The 19777-nt window shown below is 27.5% G+C and overlaps 1 protein-coding gene across 1 annotated transcript in view; it reads right to left on the reverse strand.

Moving 5' to 3' along the window:
* Positions 1 to 19237, reverse strand: part of LOC145196301 (dynein axonemal heavy chain 1-like) — a 37965-nt gene extending 18728 nt beyond the window's left edge. The window contains exons 1-46 of the mRNA XM_090079976.1: positions 18952 to 19237; positions 18765 to 18831; positions 17208 to 17290; positions 16482 to 16597; positions 15946 to 16211; positions 15541 to 15778; positions 14697 to 14807; positions 14451 to 14608; positions 13780 to 13994; positions 13539 to 13706; positions 13279 to 13409; positions 12857 to 13201; positions 12202 to 12630; positions 11862 to 12044; positions 11665 to 11779; positions 11055 to 11366; positions 10735 to 10875; positions 10268 to 10542; positions 10026 to 10197; positions 9332 to 9490; positions 8918 to 9097; positions 8641 to 8778; positions 8372 to 8452; positions 8175 to 8257; positions 7901 to 8102; positions 7651 to 7748; positions 7400 to 7505; positions 7074 to 7187; positions 6848 to 6997; positions 6463 to 6549; positions 6110 to 6388; positions 5858 to 6012; positions 5564 to 5741; positions 5180 to 5374; positions 3946 to 4065; positions 3600 to 3755; positions 3242 to 3358; positions 2995 to 3135; positions 2545 to 2705; positions 2217 to 2374; positions 1837 to 2010; positions 1078 to 1095; positions 868 to 950; positions 610 to 734; positions 310 to 517; positions 1 to 197 (exon numbers count right to left, since the gene is read on the reverse strand). Coding sequence (XP_089936102.1) covers positions 1 to 197; positions 310 to 517; positions 610 to 734; positions 868 to 950; positions 1078 to 1095; positions 1837 to 2010; positions 2217 to 2374; positions 2545 to 2705; positions 2995 to 3135; positions 3242 to 3358; positions 3600 to 3755; positions 3946 to 4065; positions 5180 to 5374; positions 5564 to 5741; positions 5858 to 6012; positions 6110 to 6388; positions 6463 to 6549; positions 6848 to 6997; positions 7074 to 7187; positions 7400 to 7505; positions 7651 to 7748; positions 7901 to 8102; positions 8175 to 8257; positions 8372 to 8452; positions 8641 to 8778; positions 8918 to 9097; positions 9332 to 9490; positions 10026 to 10197; positions 10268 to 10542; positions 10735 to 10875; positions 11055 to 11366; positions 11665 to 11779; positions 11862 to 12044; positions 12202 to 12630; positions 12857 to 13201; positions 13279 to 13409; positions 13539 to 13706; positions 13780 to 13994; positions 14451 to 14608; positions 14697 to 14807; positions 15541 to 15778; positions 15946 to 16211; positions 16482 to 16597; positions 17208 to 17290; positions 18765 to 18831; positions 18952 to 19056 — 7493 coding nt within the window. The 5' untranslated portion in view covers positions 19057 to 19237. The remainder of the gene's footprint in view (positions 198 to 309; positions 518 to 609; positions 735 to 867; positions 951 to 1077; positions 1096 to 1836; positions 2011 to 2216; positions 2375 to 2544; positions 2706 to 2994; positions 3136 to 3241; positions 3359 to 3599; positions 3756 to 3945; positions 4066 to 5179; positions 5375 to 5563; positions 5742 to 5857; positions 6013 to 6109; positions 6389 to 6462; positions 6550 to 6847; positions 6998 to 7073; positions 7188 to 7399; positions 7506 to 7650; positions 7749 to 7900; positions 8103 to 8174; positions 8258 to 8371; positions 8453 to 8640; positions 8779 to 8917; positions 9098 to 9331; positions 9491 to 10025; positions 10198 to 10267; positions 10543 to 10734; positions 10876 to 11054; positions 11367 to 11664; positions 11780 to 11861; positions 12045 to 12201; positions 12631 to 12856; positions 13202 to 13278; positions 13410 to 13538; positions 13707 to 13779; positions 13995 to 14450; positions 14609 to 14696; positions 14808 to 15540; positions 15779 to 15945; positions 16212 to 16481; positions 16598 to 17207; positions 17291 to 18764; positions 18832 to 18951) is intronic.
* Between the last annotated feature and the right edge of the window lie 540 nt (positions 19238 to 19777).

Consider the following 19777-nt stretch of genomic DNA (forward strand, 5'->3'; position numbering starts at 1 on the left):
ATATGTGCTGCTAAACGTGTTAAGCTTTGCCTTCCACTACCGCCAACACCAAGAAGTAATGCATTACCAAAAGGTTGCCGAATGATACGTGATATTCTTGAGATGTGTTGTATGGCATCAGAAAACAGAACTAGCTTCATTTGTGGAATATTTATTTGGTTATAGTCATCTAAATAATCTTCCAATACTTGCTTCAGCTGTTAAAAAATTAATTTCATTATTTAAATAAGATTCAGTAAAGAAAAACAAAATAAATTTTTTGTAAAAAAAAATTTTTTTGTAAGTAGAGAATAAACTTGAAAAAGCTACCTTGACATTATCTGTAATTTCATCATAAATCTTGTTTTCTACATTAGCAACCATAAAGTCTCCATAAATTAATGGTTCATGAACTACCACTTCATTAAAATTTATTTCAAAACCTCTGCTAATATGCTCTTTAAACTGGTTGTTAAACCAATTCCGATCCTCTTGGTTAACTAATCGATCTTGAAAAATTCTGCAATTTTCATGGTACCTTAACATTATTGTATGTTATTAGTTATCAAAAATGACTTAAAACAGAATTACTAAAAACAATTAATAACAGAATGCACTTTGTGTACTTACCATAAGCGCAGCAGATCTACTTTAGTTGAGATTTTCTGTGGGTTTAACATAAGAATTCCTTGAAAAACTTTGGATAAGTCTCTCAAGTTAAAGGTGTAATGACTTTTTGCAGGGGTAGGCAACAACTAAAATAATTGATTATTTAACAGAGCAAAAAATTATTAAAAATAAAAAAAAATACTTATCTCTGCAAGAAATTATAAATTTATTCTAAAGTTGTTAAAATGATAAGTACTTGTGGTAAATCTACAGTCTTACTTGAGTTGTTATGGTGTTGTATATAGATAAAGTGTGGTCAACCAATAAATCACTTAGAACAAATGTTTCACTCTCTATAACTTCTATAATAAAAAAAAGCATACTTTTATACTTTTTGATTACAAGCAACAGGTAAAAATTAGCTGTAAGATAACAAATGTTCTAACTTAAACATTAAAAAAAAAAAGTTTTTGTAAAGGTAAATTTTACCTTCTATTGTGGTTTTATCTAAAAAAAAAAAAAAAAAAAAAAAATTATTTTGTCACAGCACAGGTTTCATTGGCTAATCCTGAAGTTTATTCTAAAGGGTTAGGAAAGCACAAAAACATTTTTAAAAAGTGCCAATATAAAAACAGAGTGTATCAAAATTATCTTTAGCTATTTATTTATGTAGAATGGTACATAGCTTACTTTATTACATGACCATAATTATATTTTAGAGTTCATCTTTAGGAGGCCTACATGTACTGAGGAATTTAGAAGAAAAAAAAAACAGATATTTAGAAGAAAAAAAGAAAACAATAATCTTACAATAACTTAACATGTTGAGCTCAATTGAAATTGAACTATACTAATAAATATTAATTTAAAACTCAGATTTCAATTACTCAGCCAAAGTAAAAAAGTACTTTAGAATAAAGATTTCTATGTACAGTTATCATTCCTTATTTACTTTTTAGTAGCAGTCACTGAAGTAATAGATGGTTTAACATTTATAGAAGACTGAAATCAAATCTTTATAAACATTTTTATCAATAAAAAGTAAGTTTAAACTTTTTCAAAAAAGTCAAAACTAGGTTAAGTAAAAATTAAATTGTGTACAGACGCATTAAAACAAAAGCAAAAGAAAAATTTAACAATTTTTTTATGAGTGTGTGAGAGAGAGGATGGAATAAAAAAACTATGTAACAAGTTTTAAATCCTGCCACTGTTTAACCAAATTCTAGAAAACTAAAAGAATTTACTCACTAAGCCAACTTTTTAAAATTGTGGAAAAAATTGTTTTTTTGCTTGAATCTTCCATTTCGCAGAATGAAATTTGGTTAAAGTGGCGAGAAAAACGCTGTGTAATTTGATTTCTTCCACCACCTGGAGGACCCATAGCACAAATTATATTTAGATCAACAAGTTCTCGAAACACACCTAAAAATTAAAATAAATATATAAGAGCATATTTAGATGATGATGATGATGATGATGATGATGATGATGATGATGATGATGATGATGATGATGATGATGATGATGATGATGATGATGATGATGATGATGATGATGAATGATAACAGTAATAATGATATTGTAATGTAATGTTAATGTAAATGCAACAAACTATTAAACTACTTTACCTATTTGCCTCCTGTCATACCAACCTTTGTGGTCACAAAACTGACGCAAAAGCTCAATTGGTGGCTGGGCACCATAAGAATCTAAGGCAGGCATATTTAAATCATCAATAAATAAAATGAACTGTTTTCCAATTGGAGGACCATAGATACCTTTTCGTCTAAAATACAAATTTACAATATTTTCTTTATAATAAGGTTATATATTGTTAGTAAAATGCAACACTACCAATATCATAGTTTTTTGCAGCCATTATAAATATATTGAAAAAACCTACATTCCTTTGAATATGAAAACTCTAATAATTGCCAAGAGCAATAAAAATTAAACCTTCTATCTAACTTCCCATCAATTATATCTTGAGTTTGGTTTGCAGATGTACGAGCAGAAAAAATGATGAAGTTTGAAAGATATTCACTGGGCATCCCCATGAGCAAACAGTTACTAATGCATAATGTTTTTCCACTACCTGTAGGGCCAATGCACATCACCTTTGATGTAAATAATTAATCTTTAAAAAACTTTGGAAAAGAGTAAATATTTAATCAAAAACCTCAAAAAACACAGATAATACAAAAAATTAGTTTGTATAATTTCAATCAATAATTTGTATCAAAAGTTCTTTCAATGGAAGAAAAAGCTGTATTAAAATTTTACATTAAAATTATATATACAAAAAAAGTACTAAAATTCCTCTGATGCTCACTATTACTTAATCAGTTAAATTTCTGTGCTGATATGAAAGAAATGCTTTACTTACTAAAAAAAAAACAAACAAACCTTCTTGAAGTTTTTCAATAGAAGTTCAATTATAAACTTTACTCTAAGAAGATCCATAGTTGGTATAACAATATCTGAGTAACTTGCTTCAAAATTAACTATTGCTGTTGATTGGCTATGCATCCAGTTTATCCAGCATATCTACAATAGATTACACTATTAAAGTTAAAAAAGATAATATAAATTGGTAAAAGTAAAGTAGGTTTTCTTCTTTGCTTTTTTTTTTTCATTTCAATTTCAGACAAACCTCTGTTGTCATCTTTGTTACATCACTTTCATCTTCATCCTTGTTTGCTTTAAAAGTTGAACCATAATAAATTTGATAGTCATAAACTAAACCATCACTTGGGAATAAAATACGAATCTTGGTAAAAATAAAAAAATTCTTTTTTTAATATCGTTATCCATAAAAATATTTGATGTCAACAAAAGGAAAAAAAAATATTCACTAAACAAAAATACTTTAAAATGCTTTATAAAAGTAAATCTGTTAATATATTTCATTGGTAAAAACATATTTAAAAAAACTTCAACACATGCTAGTAAAAACAAAAAAAACATCTAACTTTTGGAGGTTAAAAAAGATAGAAATAATGTTATTAAACCTTCTCTTCTTCCATCTTCTTCCTCAAGTAAATACTGAACATTTTTCTGCCATTTTCATCACAGGATGCACCAACTGACCAAATTAGTGAGAAAAAAAACCATGGCTCAATTAAATTTGGTAACAGAGATATATGTTCTGAGTTTGAAGACTCCCCCTTTAATAAAATTTTTTGATGCCTGGACATTAAATTTTTAAACCAATTAACAGTACCACAAAAGACGAATTAAATTTTTTTTTTACATTTAGAGAAGCTACTTTTTAAAAAATTTTTCAAAATACGGAGTTTTTTTTTTGAAGCATACATCAACTTTATAAAGAACTATATTAGAAAATAAGATTCAAACCTCCTTTAATTTAAAAGAAGAAAAGAAGCAGTCAAGGAGCTTCATAAAGCTTTGCGTTAAGGCACTGTCCATTGTTGAGATAAATTCTTTTGTACTTTGACGAATAAAATCAATTGAAGGCTTAAAAACAAAAACACAGGATAGAGAGTTATCTAAAAAATATTTAGCTGTTTAGAAAACTTTTATGGATGAAGATTTATTGTCAAAACAAAAAATTATGAGCTTTATCAAAATAATCTATATAAATTAAATGATAAAGCTCAACCAAAAAAAAATTTATTAGTAATAAAAACAAGCTTAACTATTTTATTTATTTTGTACACAATTGTTTTTAGAATCAATCCATGATAGCATAAACTTAAAACTTAAAAACAAAATCTCTTAACAACAAAACAAAGACACAAAACCCAAAACTTAGATTTGGCATTCAGCACAGGATTTTGATTTATTTTTAAGGAAGCAAAATATTGTTTTTTTAAATGAAAAATCCAAAACATCATGACAAATATCTAAGGAAAATATTGTATAAAAAAAATCATATTTTTGAATAGCTCAATAATATGCTTGTAATAAACTAAACTAAAGAAGTAATAACTTTATCAAATTTTATTTATCAATCGGTAACTTGTTTAACAGTAGCTATTAACATTACACCTAATAGTTTCATTTTTGTCATTTGCATACTATATTATAAATTCATAAACTTGCTGATAGTAGAAAATTATGGGCATAAAGTCCAAAAAGTCTAACTGAACATTTTAGGACTTTGTGGCCACATCACAAGTTCTGTGATTAACTTAGAACAATAGATTTTGGTTGCTGAGATGTTTCATTATAAGTAATGTGATCTATATTGCAGCATTATTGTAATAAAGTAGATAATATTAAAACAAAAACTACAAGCATGACTTTGATATCATCATTTAGTTTGGTTTAAAATAAAGAAGTTATGAAACTTATTATCAGCATAAGATCCAATCACAACATGATAGAATCAAACCAAACTGGCACTTATCTTAATAAATGGATTATCTTAGTAACTACAGAATTAAATTAATTAAGAAAATAGTTATAATGACAAATATCATTGTAATTCCATTTAATTTATACAATAATCAACCAATATCACCTACTTTAAGCATTTAGCTTTGTTTACTTTAAACACAAAAAACCTTTGGAAAAAGATGCTCATTTTTAAATGTAAAGATATTAAGAGATAGTTATAAAATGTTACCTGCAGAAACCTATCAAACAAGGAAAGAAGTTGTTCTTTGTAAGGTACAAACATATTTGGGACATTCTTCAACCAACAGTTTACAAAAGGTCTTAATCCCAGTATACTTGGTTCAAGGTATACCATTCCACAGCGACTTACTGTAGCTGGTGAAGCAACAGCAAGATCTTGAACCTCAAACATCATGGTTTGTGACTAAAGAAACATTTATACTTATAGATTTTACAAAATGAGAATGTCATTACTTGATAACAATTTAAAATAACGAATTAAAAGGTGCACAAAAGGAGGATTTTTCTTTTTCTTTTACACTTGTAAAAACTATTTTATGAGAATTTCCAAAGAATAATCTAGTCTAAAAATAAATTTATGTTGAAAATATACCAAGGTCAATTTAATGATTTCACCACTTGTTAAGCAAAGCTTTTTATTGTCATCTAACACAGTGTTCATGTTTTCAATCCAAACAGCATCTACTGGCCCATCAAACACATACCACTTCTTCTCTAAAGACGCACTATTTGCCCCGGTGCGTACAAGTGAAGACAAAATGCCATCTGTCCTGAAAAGAAAATAGACCTCAAAAATTTTTATGATGCAAATACTTTGATTTACACATGGTACTGCTTTGTTTAACTATTGCTTAAAGAAAATCTGCCTAAGTAGTTTAATAATTACCATTCATGTGTTAAGATGTCAAATTCTCCATAGAGTTGCCCCATTGTAATTGCTTTAGGATTTAATACAAAGGTTTTTACTTCTTGATAAAAAGCTCCACTGGGAGACATTATACCTTTCAATGCTGTCAATGCTCTCTGAAGAGTCTGATAACACTATGAAAAATAAAAAATTTCATCATAATCTTATACACTTCAAGAATAATCACTTTATTGCAAAGTTTTTAGTAAAAAAAAATAAACTAATTAATACTTTAGTTTTTCCAGAGCCTGCAGGACCGACTAACATTAAACCATGTCGAACTACTGTTGTTTCAAACAACTGTATACACTTTACAACAAAACCAGGGACATCTTCAATATTTAAATTAGAACAACTAAGCCTAATTGACTCCTCCAAGCGTCCATAGTCCATTTTTTGCTCTTTGATTTTTGGAAATAAATCAGAAACAATACCTTTAAAAAGTTTTAAATCATCTTGAAGAAACTTTGGGATGTTGACATCGCAGATAGCTCTTAAACAAATTAGCTCCTAAACAAAAAGCAACAGTCTTATTACCAAAATTTGCCTCATAAAATTACAACAATAGCATCTCTGTAATCTACCTCATCCATATGGGGATTTTCTCTCTTCAAATTACCAGCAGCAGATATTACTGTTTTTACAGCTCTCATACCAAAATCATAGTGGTCCTATAATTCAAAAATAAAATAGTCAAAAACCAAACCATAAATTACCTTAAAAAGTCAAAGTAAAGTTACTATAAGATTGGGAGAATTATAATATAACTATAATAATATAATACCAGTTTGAACAACAAAAACATAGTCTTCAATTTTTGTCCTAGTTAAAAATCCCTTATAACTTAAATTCCTTTGTAACTTAGCAACAAAAACAGTAAAAGACAATTGAAAATTGAAATTTTTTTGCATAGCATGTACAATTTGTTCTAAATTAATATATATATATATATATATATATATATACAACCTGAGCACTGAGTTGCTCTGAAGATAACTTAAATGTGGTTGTGATCTTCTTGGCTAAGACTTTTGCTTCATTAAAACCAAATGAAAACAAACTAATTTCAGCAATCAGTGCATAGTCAGGTACCATCATAGCAACAGGACGGAAGAGAGCCTATATGGCAAAAGAAAAAAAAAAACTACCTTCTTTCTTTTAAATTATTCATTAATAGCATTTTAATAAAATTTACTTTTAAATTATCAGGCAACTCTGTTCTTCCAGCATAACCTGGATTCATTGTAATAAATACAGCACAAGAGGATCTTAGTGATAACTCAACACCTTCAAATAGAAACTTCTCAGCCTTTTAAAAAAAATTAATTACTGATTTTTAATACAGACACACAAATAAAGAAAAACCTAGCAAGTAAATGCAAATGTACTTATGATAGTTAAGCAATTTCTTATATATATAGATAAATAATAGATAAACAATATATTTAAACCCACAAAATGGTCATAAAATCATTTAAAACTACATAAAAAGATAGAAATTTTTTTGACTTCTTAAATTACCTTTTGCTTTTGAGCTTGCTGTACTGTGGCTATTTGCTGAGCAACAACTGATAAAACTTCAATATCAATCCGATTGAATTCATCAAAACAAGCCCAAGCACCAGATCTAATTCAATATTTAAAAAGTATATTGCAATTTGTTTATTTAAAGCACTTATATATATTATATATTTTCTGAAAATTGAACAAGAAAAAGAAAGAAATTTATGACAATTTATACAGAAATGACTCATATAAGTAATCAGACTTACGTAGCAAGTCCCTTAAAAAACTTTCCCATAGCAAGAAAATCTAACTGATCAGAGCAATTAAAAACAACACACTGAATGGCCATTGCTTTAGCTAAGTCCTAAAAATTAATGTACTAGATTTTTTTTCAATCAAGTATCTGCTAAATCACTAAGAGAGAAAAAATTACATTTAATGGAAGTAAAAAAATAATGAAAAAAATTGAATATCAATTGACATATTCTCTTTAAGTTAGGCATACTAAAACTTTACTTTTGTAGTTTCTGTTTTGCCAGTTCCTGCTGGTCCAGCTGGGGCTCCTCCAAAATACAGATGTAAGGCACCAGTTAAAGTCAAGTAACACCTATCAGTAAGTGGTGTAATAACAAGTCGACCATTGTTACCAAGATATTCATACCCATACTCAAATTCAGCATTTACAGCACGAATGAGTAAAGTATCTTCCCAATAGTATCTGAAAAACAAGAATACTATACATTTGCCAGTGCTTAAATACAAAACAAAAACATATGCAACCAACTTATACCTTAACTGACTGATCCATTCAAAAGCATTTACACTGCTAACATTTTCACTCAACAATCTTTCAACAACATCTACTGCATGTACCTTCAGATATGAGATATAAGAAAGGATGGGGTAACTTATTTGCAACTTATAGCTTTGTTAAACATTATTGTATTTTAAACTAAGTATAAGTATTGGAAATGAATTAAAAATTACCTCTATAACAATAAGTGCACCCAAAACCAGACGACTGATGGGACTCAACTCTCCTCGTACTAGTGCTACTAGATCTGTAAGCTAAAAACAATATCAATTTGCTAGAATTGAACAGAATCCTATATAAAATTATCAGAATATGATGAAATATAAAAATCTTTCATAAAGCTCATAGATTATTGCAAAATATTATTTTCCAGAAAAGAGTTAACAAAATAAATAAAACTGAACAAAATGAATTAGAAGCTGTAATAAAAATAAATAAAAACCTGTTTTTTAAATTGGTTAAGACATTCTTTAACATTTTCTTTTTCCAAAGCCAAATTAACTTCAGTAGTCCAAAAAGTTTGACATACAGCAATGACTATTTGGCCAGGCCATTGCAACACCCAATCTGTACGTTCACACTAAAAAATAATAATCAAGAGTGAAAAGTTTTTTTGTTGAGATAATAAAATACAAAATCTTGCTCAGTTAAAAAGTTTTTGAAGCTTCACTCCAATTTTATAGTTAATATGAAGAAAAAAAAGCCTAGAAAAAAAGTACCTTTGAATATGCCAGAAAAGCATTCAAAAAAACAGTCTTTAAACTTTTTTTCATAATGCTTTCAACTTTCAAAAGCCAGTCTTCAACATTTCCTGCAGGTAGAAACTTTTCAGAAAATGGAACTTTTTCTCCTTCTCCAGAATGCATCTCAGAAATTTGTAAATCACTTTCAAAAGTGAGCTAAAAATGTATAAAAGAATTTTATTTTCACATTGCAGATTACAAATTGAAATAAAATCAACATTGATTATTATTATTATTGACAAAATAAATGATAACAATAAAATGAGCTGAAATTATTTCTGTAAAAAAAAAAATTTTCAGCTAATTAACTAAAACCAAAAACAAAAACAACTTAAAAAAACTTAAAAGCCTGTCAAAAGATATTACTAAAACCGCAAGTAAATTTAATACTTTTGCTATATTTTCAAAGCACTTTCTCAAATGTGGCTGAACAGCAGTAGGATCTTTGGTTTGTGACAGAATTTCCAATAGCTCATCATCAGATAAAAAATAAAACCTAGGGAAAGATGTTCTTTTGGTCTCCAGGTAGTCACTAAGACCTTTTTGAACCTTAAAACAAATAAGCAAGAAAAATAATAAATTTATAAAACTATAAATTTGGTTCTTTAATAAATTACACAAACCAATAAAATTATTTGTTTTGACTATGTTCACTAAGTCTTCTAAATTTATATACCAGAACTCTAATGCTTTAACTTATACACATCTTAGACATATGTTTACTCAGTTTCCTATACAAAAATCTCACTCTGTAAATTTAACTTTTTATAATCTCTTCTTTTGATGTTTGCTGCAATTACTATCTTAAGAAAGTTAATAAATTCTTTTAGAGTATAAGCTCAGAAGAATAAAAAAAACATAGAAATTTCACTTTTTATAAAGGAAACAATGCCTTAGATATCCAAGTACAAGAATCTCAATGATTTTGGTAATAAAATCCAAAACACTGTTTTAGTGTCAAATTTAGAGCAGCAGGGTAAGTGAGAACAAAGAAGAATTTTCTAGACAGCAGTTATTAAAAAATCTGGATGATGATTGCATACTTAAACGTGTATAAAAAAATAAATAAAATAAAGGTATTTACTTGCTCAAGTAGGAAATTACTCTCTTTTAGATTTTCTAGCAAATGTTGATCTACACAAAAGTTAAGCACATCTGGATTTTTATTAGCAGCTGTCATTATCTTTTTCCACATTCTGTCCATAGTTTGATATCGTTTACTTTCAACAGGTAGTTGACGGTTAATATCTTCAGAACTATAACAAATGTATCATTTTCAAAACAGAAGGAACTTTTTTATAGTTGAATTATTTTTAGAACACATACCTAAAAATTGGTTCTAAATAAAGCCATGAACGTTGACAGGAAACCCATTCATCTAAAACATCTTGAGTAATCAATAACTTTGCTTCCCATGAGGAGATTCGTTCTTCAAATGCTTTTTTAAAACTTGAAAATGACATTGCCTGTGTCATTACAATATGGTCATCCAACATTTGTGTAATTTCATCAGTAATCTTTAAAATAAAAGAACCAGTCTCCTTGTATGGAAGAACTTCTAAACGCATCGATTTCCAAGCATTCTCCATTTTATTGAGAGCCTAAAAAAAAATGACAAATTTAGTAATGATATTATCTTAGAAATAAAACAAAAAATTATTATTTTTATTGATAAGGATAAAAACAATATTTAAAACCTGCTAAAACATACACAAGATAGATAAGTTTTTACAGGAAATTTAGTTATAAAAAATCATAATCTAGATAAAATAATTCCAGATATAGTACTGTACCTCTTCAATAGCAAATTCTTTCCCAGCAATAATGCCTATTTTTGTGATGGTTTCAATATGGTCATCAAATTTCATTTCTAAGCATTTTGAAAAAGTAAGTGCTGACTTAGGAATAACAGTTTGATCAAGCTCCTTTGAAAGCTAAAATATAAATTATCTTGTCTAAAAACTGGTAATTTCAACATAATTTTTTTTATAACTGTAAGTTTCATAAATCACTTATCTAAAGTCACCAATAAAATAATTATTATTTTATAAACCTTTTAAATAATTGAAAACATGAAAAATGCATATTTAAATATCATAAGCATTTTTAGTACCTGCTCCCAATGTCTTTTTCTCATTCCAGGATTTCTTAGAGATTGTATTAAAGGAATATATGGGCGGAAGTTTTCTACCCAACCTTTAGCCTCTTGTGCAATAATTTGACAGGAAGGTATATCAACAAACTGCCGCATACACTTTTGCAGCGTTTTAAATGAATCATTGACTAACTTTTCAACAAACTCTGCATCAATTGTAATTAATGGGTCAGACATCCAGCTTTCATGATATCGCAACCAATCAGATATTGTTATCCAGAGATTTTTGAAAGGTTCGAAGTCTTTATGCAATTTTGAAAGCTTGTCATACTAAAAAAAAACTAAAATCTTTTATAGAATAGTTGAAATAATAATGTTAATTTGATTGATGTTAATATTATAAAGAAAATAAAATAAATCCTAAGCACAAAAATATTGTTTAACAAAAACTAATCCCAGTAACGGCTAAAAAAAAAAAAAGGGCAGGTCTAGAATGAATCATCAAACAGAAAAAAATGTTGAAAATTTGTAAAATCATATTTTAAATGTATCTCATTCACTAAAAAAATTTACATGAAAGACTGACAGTATTAAAAACATAAATATAAAGAGCAAACATATTACTTACATTTGTTACTGACAAATGAAACAATCTCTCTCGCTTGTTAAATAGCTGCACTTGAGCTTGACATTCTTTCAGCTGCTTGTTTACACGCCTTGCTTCATTTGCTATCTCATGTGCCCTAAATAAATATATCTATATTGTAATACTTTGTATTAGCATTAAGAAATGATAATTTCATAACATAAAATTTTTTTTCTTACTTGGTTATATCATTATAGACAGAAAATCCAGCAACAACCATATTGATTCCATCAATACGATCTTGAAAAAGATTTTGTTCATTAAGTAAACTTTTGTGGAACCTATCTTCATCAGCTTGAAGACTTTTGATTGTTATTTCAATCTGCTGTTGAATTTTACTTGGCCATGCAAGACATGACCATCTGTAAAAATAGGTGTTCTACTATTCAGAAAACCAAAAGCTAAAAGTCTTATGGTTTATAGGAGGAAAAAACTTTAAAGAAGGTTTCAAGTAATGAGTTGAAATAACTTACTTAGTGTAATGAGTTGAAATAACTTACTTAGATATAAGTAACTTACTTAGTGCTAAAATCATCAAGTGATATATTGTAATAAAACTCCTCCATGACTTCATAATCAACCATAACTTTATTTATAAGCTCTTGCTTCTCAAAAAGTATTGCTGGTAACAAATTTATATAATCACGCATCTCAGTTACTTGTTCAATATCATTAGGTTTTTCAAAAAGCTTTCTAGAAATCATTTTGAACTCGTCACAAATACTGTCAACAGACTTTCGTATTTTTTTTGTAAAAAGCTCAAGTAATGAATTGGCTAGTGTTTTTTTTTTTTTTAATAGAAACTGTTTTACTGAGTCTGTATTAACTAAAAAAAGGCCAATCACAATGTTTTGTGGCACTTGGTTTTCTATATCTTCTTTCTCTTGTAAATGCATCATAACATCTCGCCTTATGTCAGCTGCTGTGTAATCTTGCTTACTGTACGTACTAAATAAAATTGGAATTTTTGAAGTTACTCTTTTTGCAAAAAACTTTACAACCCTTATTTTAAAGTTTTAATATTTAGTTGAAAAGAAATCACACCACCAATTGTTACCAGTGTTAGTTAAAGCTAAAATAAGTATTAATGAATTTATAGAAGAATAACAAAATAAAACTGTTTAAATTTAAAAGAGTTTATCATTTTGAAATTTTGAAAACCTTTGAAAATAACCTGAGGAAATCATTAAGTTCTAAATTTGCTAGTCCAAGATATTTCTCGTATTCTTTGGCATAAGAAAGTAAAGGAACAATTGCTTGCTTTAGTGCAACTCTTATTTTGTTTCGAAGATCTATGACCAAAGGTTCACAATCACCAACTGACTCAAGTAAAGCAGTTCCTCCCCAGAACAAACGCTCTAACATCATTTTTTCCAATTGTGGAATTTTTTTAACACTGTGCACAGCTTTATTAAACAAAGTTATTACTGCATCTTGAAACTTATCTGGTTTTGTAGAAAAAGTAACACTGTTTCCTTCAAAAAGAAGGTCAATCAAAAAGAGCGAGTTCTTCTTGGGTCTAAAAATAAAGAGTGTACATATACTTATATATAACTTTCATACTTAACAAAAGTATTTTTTTTTATGAATACATACAAAAAAGGACTTCTTGATATACTGCATGGCCATTTCATTCCATCTTCCTGTTCATTAACAGAGCAACATCCATCTATAATTAACTGCACATAGTCCTTTAAAGAGTCTTGCACTAAATACCTTATACAGTCCTAAAGATGAAAAGAATCAGGTGTTTTTTCAAAGCTTGGACCATTAAATTTATGCAATAGATTTGTTTCATTAACTACGATTGATAGAAAACATGGCATGATTAACAGTAAAAAAGTATTTTCTGATACCTGCATATGAAACTTAATTACTTCCATTAATTTTGATAACTTTGAAACTTTGTAAACTTCCCAATTTGTCTCCTCCAAGTTAAACCAACCTTTTCCAACGTTATGGAGACTTGTACGTAGCATTCCTCGAAGAGTAGATACCCAGCTATCTTTAAGAAACAGACAAACCTAAAAGAACAAACAAAATTTAAATTCTCTTCTCTAACTAAATGTGACAAGATAAATATATAACAAGAGATACCTGTAAAGTTGCTTGACTGTGTAAATTTTCAAATTCTTCTAAGCGAATTGCTTTATTTATAGGAAACTGAAATAGAGACATTGTCATCACTTTATTGCATTCTACTTTAACTTTTGAAACTGCTTCAATAACTTCTGGTAACAAAAGTAATGATTTGAATGAAAACTTTTTAAAACTATTATCAAAATCGGTTTGCGAAATGTCTGTATAGTAACCTAAAAAATAAAAATATTTTTTTTTTTAGATTAAATTTATTTAGATCTGTTTAAAGTCATAAAATTAAAAAACTTTTAAAACAATAGAACAAAAAGCAATTTATATCAAAAAGATAATACAGCCTAATGGTGATTGCATAATTTAGCCTAGTATCAAAAAACTTAAATTAAAAATTTAATTCAATTTACCAGTCACTCTAAAACTAAAAGAGTATCTTATTTTACATTATGATTATTTTCATAGCAATCCACATCAAGGTTGTGTCAATATTATATGTGAAAGAACTAAAAACTAATCTTCTGACCATCAATCGTGAACCAGAACACTTAGATGATTGAGAAAGAGCCACCAAATGCAAAATGGTTGTTTGCAAATGGAATTTAAAACTATTTTTGCAAAAATTTTTTCTAAAAAAAAAACAAAAACACTTATGCTACTGTAAAATATAAACTAACCATGTAAAGGAACATACTCTGCAAACTTTTCTTCTAGAAATATAAATGGATATCTTGAAGGTGTGCTTTTTACAGACTTATCAAAGATTATTTTGTTCATTGATCTTTGAAAATCTAAACGTACTTCTTTGCACAACTTTTCAACACATAGTGCCATCCTATTTTTTTAACATGCATGTTAAACCAAAAAAAAATAAATAAATAAATAACACTTTAACACTAAGTAATAACCATGTATTTAGTTACTTTTCATTGATAGTGTTTCCTCGTTTGGCCCAATCAACAATTCTACTTAAAGAATATGGCTCTAAAACTGCAACTCCCTCAGTTGGCATGCAATCAATATACAATTGGTATCTTTTACATAAAAAAACAATCAAAACAAAATTTTACACTCTTAAATGTAAAAAGATAATAAAAAAACAATTTGAACTTTAACTTTTTATAAGCACAATTGTTTTTCAATAAATGTTTTTCAATAGTGAATGTAATGTACTTTTTGAAAGAGAATCATTACATTCAAGAGTTGAAAATTATTGAACTTTTAAGGAAGATAATTGTTGCAGCAATTATATTTTTTAATTACAGCAGATTTGATAAATTCTCAAAATTTCTTGTTTCCCTTTTTTGATATCTAAATCATCAACCTACGCTGGTAAAATGTATTTGATTTATGGACAACAAGACTTTCTCAATTTTTTTAAAATATCTTTTAAAACTTATTTAGGACTCTCATAAATAAAAAAAATTCAATCACTTTATCGCTATTTTACTGAAAACTTATTTTCCAACATTTTCAATCACTTTGATGTAAATCTTGGACTTGTTATAGATGAGCAAAAATTAATTGTTCTAAGATTTTTCAAGAATATAGAATCGGAAAAGATTTTTTTAAAATTTAGAATATAACAAATCATGAATAAAAATGATAGATTATGGTTTATCAATTTTAAAAAATAGAACTCAAATGCTAGTAAAATTAACCACTTAAATAATCTAACTATTATAAAATAACAACTTTTTAAAGACTACTTTTTAAAAAGAACAACTATGTAATATATATTTAATAAAGACAATAATTTAGTAATACCTTATAAGATTTTCAACTTTTTTTCTCTCTTCAAATGCATTCTTAATTCTTTGAACAAAAATCTGAGGATCTTCAGCAAAGAACATTAATCTGATACGAGGTATGTGATAAATAGAATCTAAATTATCTTCTTCAGGTTTCTTAACAACTTTGACAGTATATAACTGCTTCTCAAAAATATAACCAATAATTCCAACATTAACCCATTTATATTTGATTTCATTATTTGATGCAATATCTAAAAAGAAAATTAATTAAACTAATCATAAGTAATTAGAAAAAGAATATATGAATCTTTAATCTGTTATATATTTGCATTTTGCAACATCTACAAACTTCATTAAGTTTCAAAATACTTTGAGTCTATTTATAGAAGTAAGTTTAAACATATAAGCAAAAGATTACCACATGGTAAGAAAGCTTTTCCAGGAACTGGTTTTTTAATGCCTTCTTCCACCCCTAAGGTTAACCAATCAGCAGGTGTTCGACAATCATATTCTGTATTATCAAAAATTTCCAAAGGTAAGAAACTTGAGTATGGTGACTGACTTGATCTACTCTGCATATTCACTTTCGTGTTTATAAATTTTACTGGCATTAAATCTTGCTCATCTATTCCAGCATCTCTTAACAGCAACTCTAAATCTTGACCAGCAAACTTTCTTTTCTGCCTACATCAAAATACAAATTCCAGATTCATTTGTGTGGTATGTTTGTATAAAAGAATTATATTATTGCAGATATATTTGTCAGCAAGTATAATTTATCTTTATGCACTATTTATATATATATATATATATATATATATATATATATATATATATATATATATATATATATATATATATATATATATATATATATATATATATATATTAATACTTTTTTAGTTGTAAAAATAAAAACTAATTTATTTTTTAAATGAAACTTAAGATAACTACCTTTCAACTTCAATCTTTCTAGGCACTAAAACATCTTTAGATCTGTAGCATATTGGCATTTGAATAGTTTTAAATGGAATTTGAACCTTTGGATCCCAAGATTTCAATGGAAATTCCTGAAAAACATTTGAAATCATATACTTTAACTTTTACTTGGAGTTTAAAAGTGAATGGAATGCTTCAAACAATAAAAACTTAAAATATTTGTTATATTTAAGTTATTACATTTGATTTATTAGATTTGATAATATTCATACTTTTTAGTGACTCATCAACTCTGGAAAAAAATAAGTGTAACAACTGATGATTTACTAAAAAAATTACTTAGTTACCATACATTAGAATTGCATTTCAGAATATTTATAAGATCTCATAGTTTATTTCATTTAGCTTAACATCTACTGTAATAGGATACAGATGGACATCACTGCAATATTTCTCTTTCACCAACATCAGAAAAGTTCAAAATTTTTAAAACTCATTAAAGTTTAAAAAATTGAAGATATTTTGAATATTTTAAACTTTCCATCTGAGTGAATTAAATTAGCAAAAAAATTAATAAAAATTTTCATTTCATATTTTTCGTGTTAAGTTCTTGTTATCCTTATTTTGCATATGAGAATATAACAAATATTTTAACATTTAAAAACTTTGCATGCACACATGGCTGCAGACATTCACATAAATAAATAAATAGAAGGGTAAATAGGCATTTAGTGCAAATACTGAAATATGTGTTGATGCTGTTGTCAATCCATATTTTTGACTTTTAAGAAAGCTTTCTTGTTTTGGTTCTTTAAATGTATGAGCTAAAAAGCAAAATTGAGTCATGTCAAAGCAATAGATTCTCTTATCAGTAATATAAAGTAATATAGCTTAACATTTAACAGCATTAATTAAATGTAGTTAAAAAATACTTACAAGCATTAATTAAATAAATTTCTATGTGTGTGTGTGTGTGTGCGTACTTGCGTGCGTGCGTGCGTGCGTGTATGTATGTATGTATGTATGTATGTATGTATGTATGTATGTGTGTATGTATGTATGTATACCTACTACCTAGTTTTTATTTTTCAGGAAAATAAGTAGGCTAGGTATAACATTTATAAACTATATTTTTGCCAGAAGTATAGAAGGCTCAGTTTAACTACTATTTGTTTGTTGCAAGGCCTAAATTAATTGCTAAGCAACTTCTACTTTACCTTAAGAAATACTTCAAATTTAGGTCAATCATTTTACACAAAACTTAAAAAAAAAACATAGAAGACATTTGGTTGACTACGAAACATTAAAAAAACCTGGAAAACATATTGCTATTGAGGACACCTCAATAGTTAGCAGAAACTACTTACTATAAGAATATTACTGGAAGATATTTATTTATGAAAAAAGATATTTAAAAAAATAGGAAAGAAAAAACTAGCAAACTAGTAAATGAAGTAATGGGACTGTAGAATAAAATGAATTTTTCTTATTTATTAAAGCAATTAATGAAAGAAAAGATGGACAATTTAAAAAAAATAAAATAAAGAACCTGTGCTTGCTGGGACAATTATAGCAATTAATTAACTGCAAAAACCTCATCAGAGTCTAAGTATTCAGCTGATTCCTTTTCTAAAAGCGATTGAGATACAGAGTATTCAAAAAATTAGAGAGAAAATATCAAACAAATGAATATGCATCCAAACTTAATACCAGTTTGAATTTATCTACTCACAAATCCATAGTCATTGTAAGAAAATATCAAACGAAGGAATTAATACTATATCTCTATATCAACAAAGCATATTGATTGCAATACAAAAAATGTTAAGTGTTTTAAAATAGGTTATGTACTAGGAAAAAATAATTGTTCAAAATTTTTTTTTCTTTTTCTACAATGGAAAACTTTTTAGAAATTAGGAAAAAATAATTTTATCACATGATATAATCCTATTTTTAACAATTGAACCCAAATGTGAAGAAATAGCTGCTTTGCTCAATGAGGTAATTTCCACAGATAATTTAGGAATTTAGAACATCTCTGAGCATAATTTGATCAACTTTATTTTGGATATTATATTGTGAGCAACTATATTTTAAATTTTGAGGTGGATCAGAAGTATTACTCTTTCAAGGGCTTATATTTTTTCTGTGAGGTCTTGTGTACATAAATATGCTTTATAATGGTAAGAAAAATATAAAACTTTGCAAGCTAGGTGGCAATAGTAAAATAATTTTAAACTATTGATATGCATTAACATACAATTATTGTGCATCTAAGTAAAATTAGAATAACTATACCAATTATTGAATGATCTTTTTGAAGAAGTTTCCATGAAATACTAAGGTCTTTTTTAGCCCCAAAATTCTAAATTTTTAATTTAAAATGTGTAACTTAAAACAATAAAGTGTAATTTCATAACAGTTTATAGAAGAAAAAGTTTAAAAAAATGTATAAATACATATAAAATTATGATTGATTACTTACACTTTGATTGTGAAATGTCTTTACAATTGTATCAGAATAATACCCTCTTTGCTTCAGTAAGGGTGGAACAGACTCATCTGATGCTAAGTTTATGTAAGATGCCATATATTTTTTATTCTTTAAAGACAACTTTTTAAAACTTTATTTTGGATATACTATTAAATAGATAGAACATTTATAATAAAATCCTTATAGAGCATTAGATGGGTAACCGCAGTCAGTTGTTCATTTTAGTTTACAATATTTACATACGCATACAATATAATATGAACTTTTATTTGTTTTCTTTTCGGTTGCATGGAGCTTTTGGTTGATATTACAGAATAGAATTAAAAGTAAATATTACAGAACGTATTAATGATCCGAGAGCGCCACCTCTTCGGTTAAGAAAGGAGTCGTAGAGTTAAAAAAAAGAAAAGAAAAAAAGTTGTAAATTTTAACACACATTTTTCAGAGTAGACATTGGTGAGCTCAGGACCACCAGGCTGGTTTACTACGAAAGTCAAGCAAGGGAACAGTGTCCAATTTTTATTTTGTCCAGGCAGTTGTCACGCCATATTAAGAACTGTTTAGCATCTCGATAGCCATCCAAGTTAATGCGTTTTACCAAAGCTGAGTGCATATCTTCAGCAATGCAAGTAGTAATTGCTTCTTGCTATATTACCTAAGCAGCAGGATGTGTCTTGCTCCAATTTTCAAACGGTGCTAATGTCTGATCAAACGCCAGTAGTGCATCCCAGAAATTTTAAACTCAGATAACAGATCCAACCTGTTTTGTGCATGTACCCTGCAGTGATGAGTAATTGCAGAATTTAAAAAAAAAAAG

This window comes from Hydra viridissima, unplaced genomic scaffold (genome assembly GCF_058129835.1).
Source record: "Hydra viridissima isolate aposymbiotic clone 2 unplaced genomic scaffold, HvirCarnegie_v1 scaffold_2, whole genome shotgun sequence".
Lineage (NCBI taxonomy): Eukaryota > Metazoa > Cnidaria > Hydrozoa > Anthoathecata > Hydridae > Hydra > Hydra viridissima.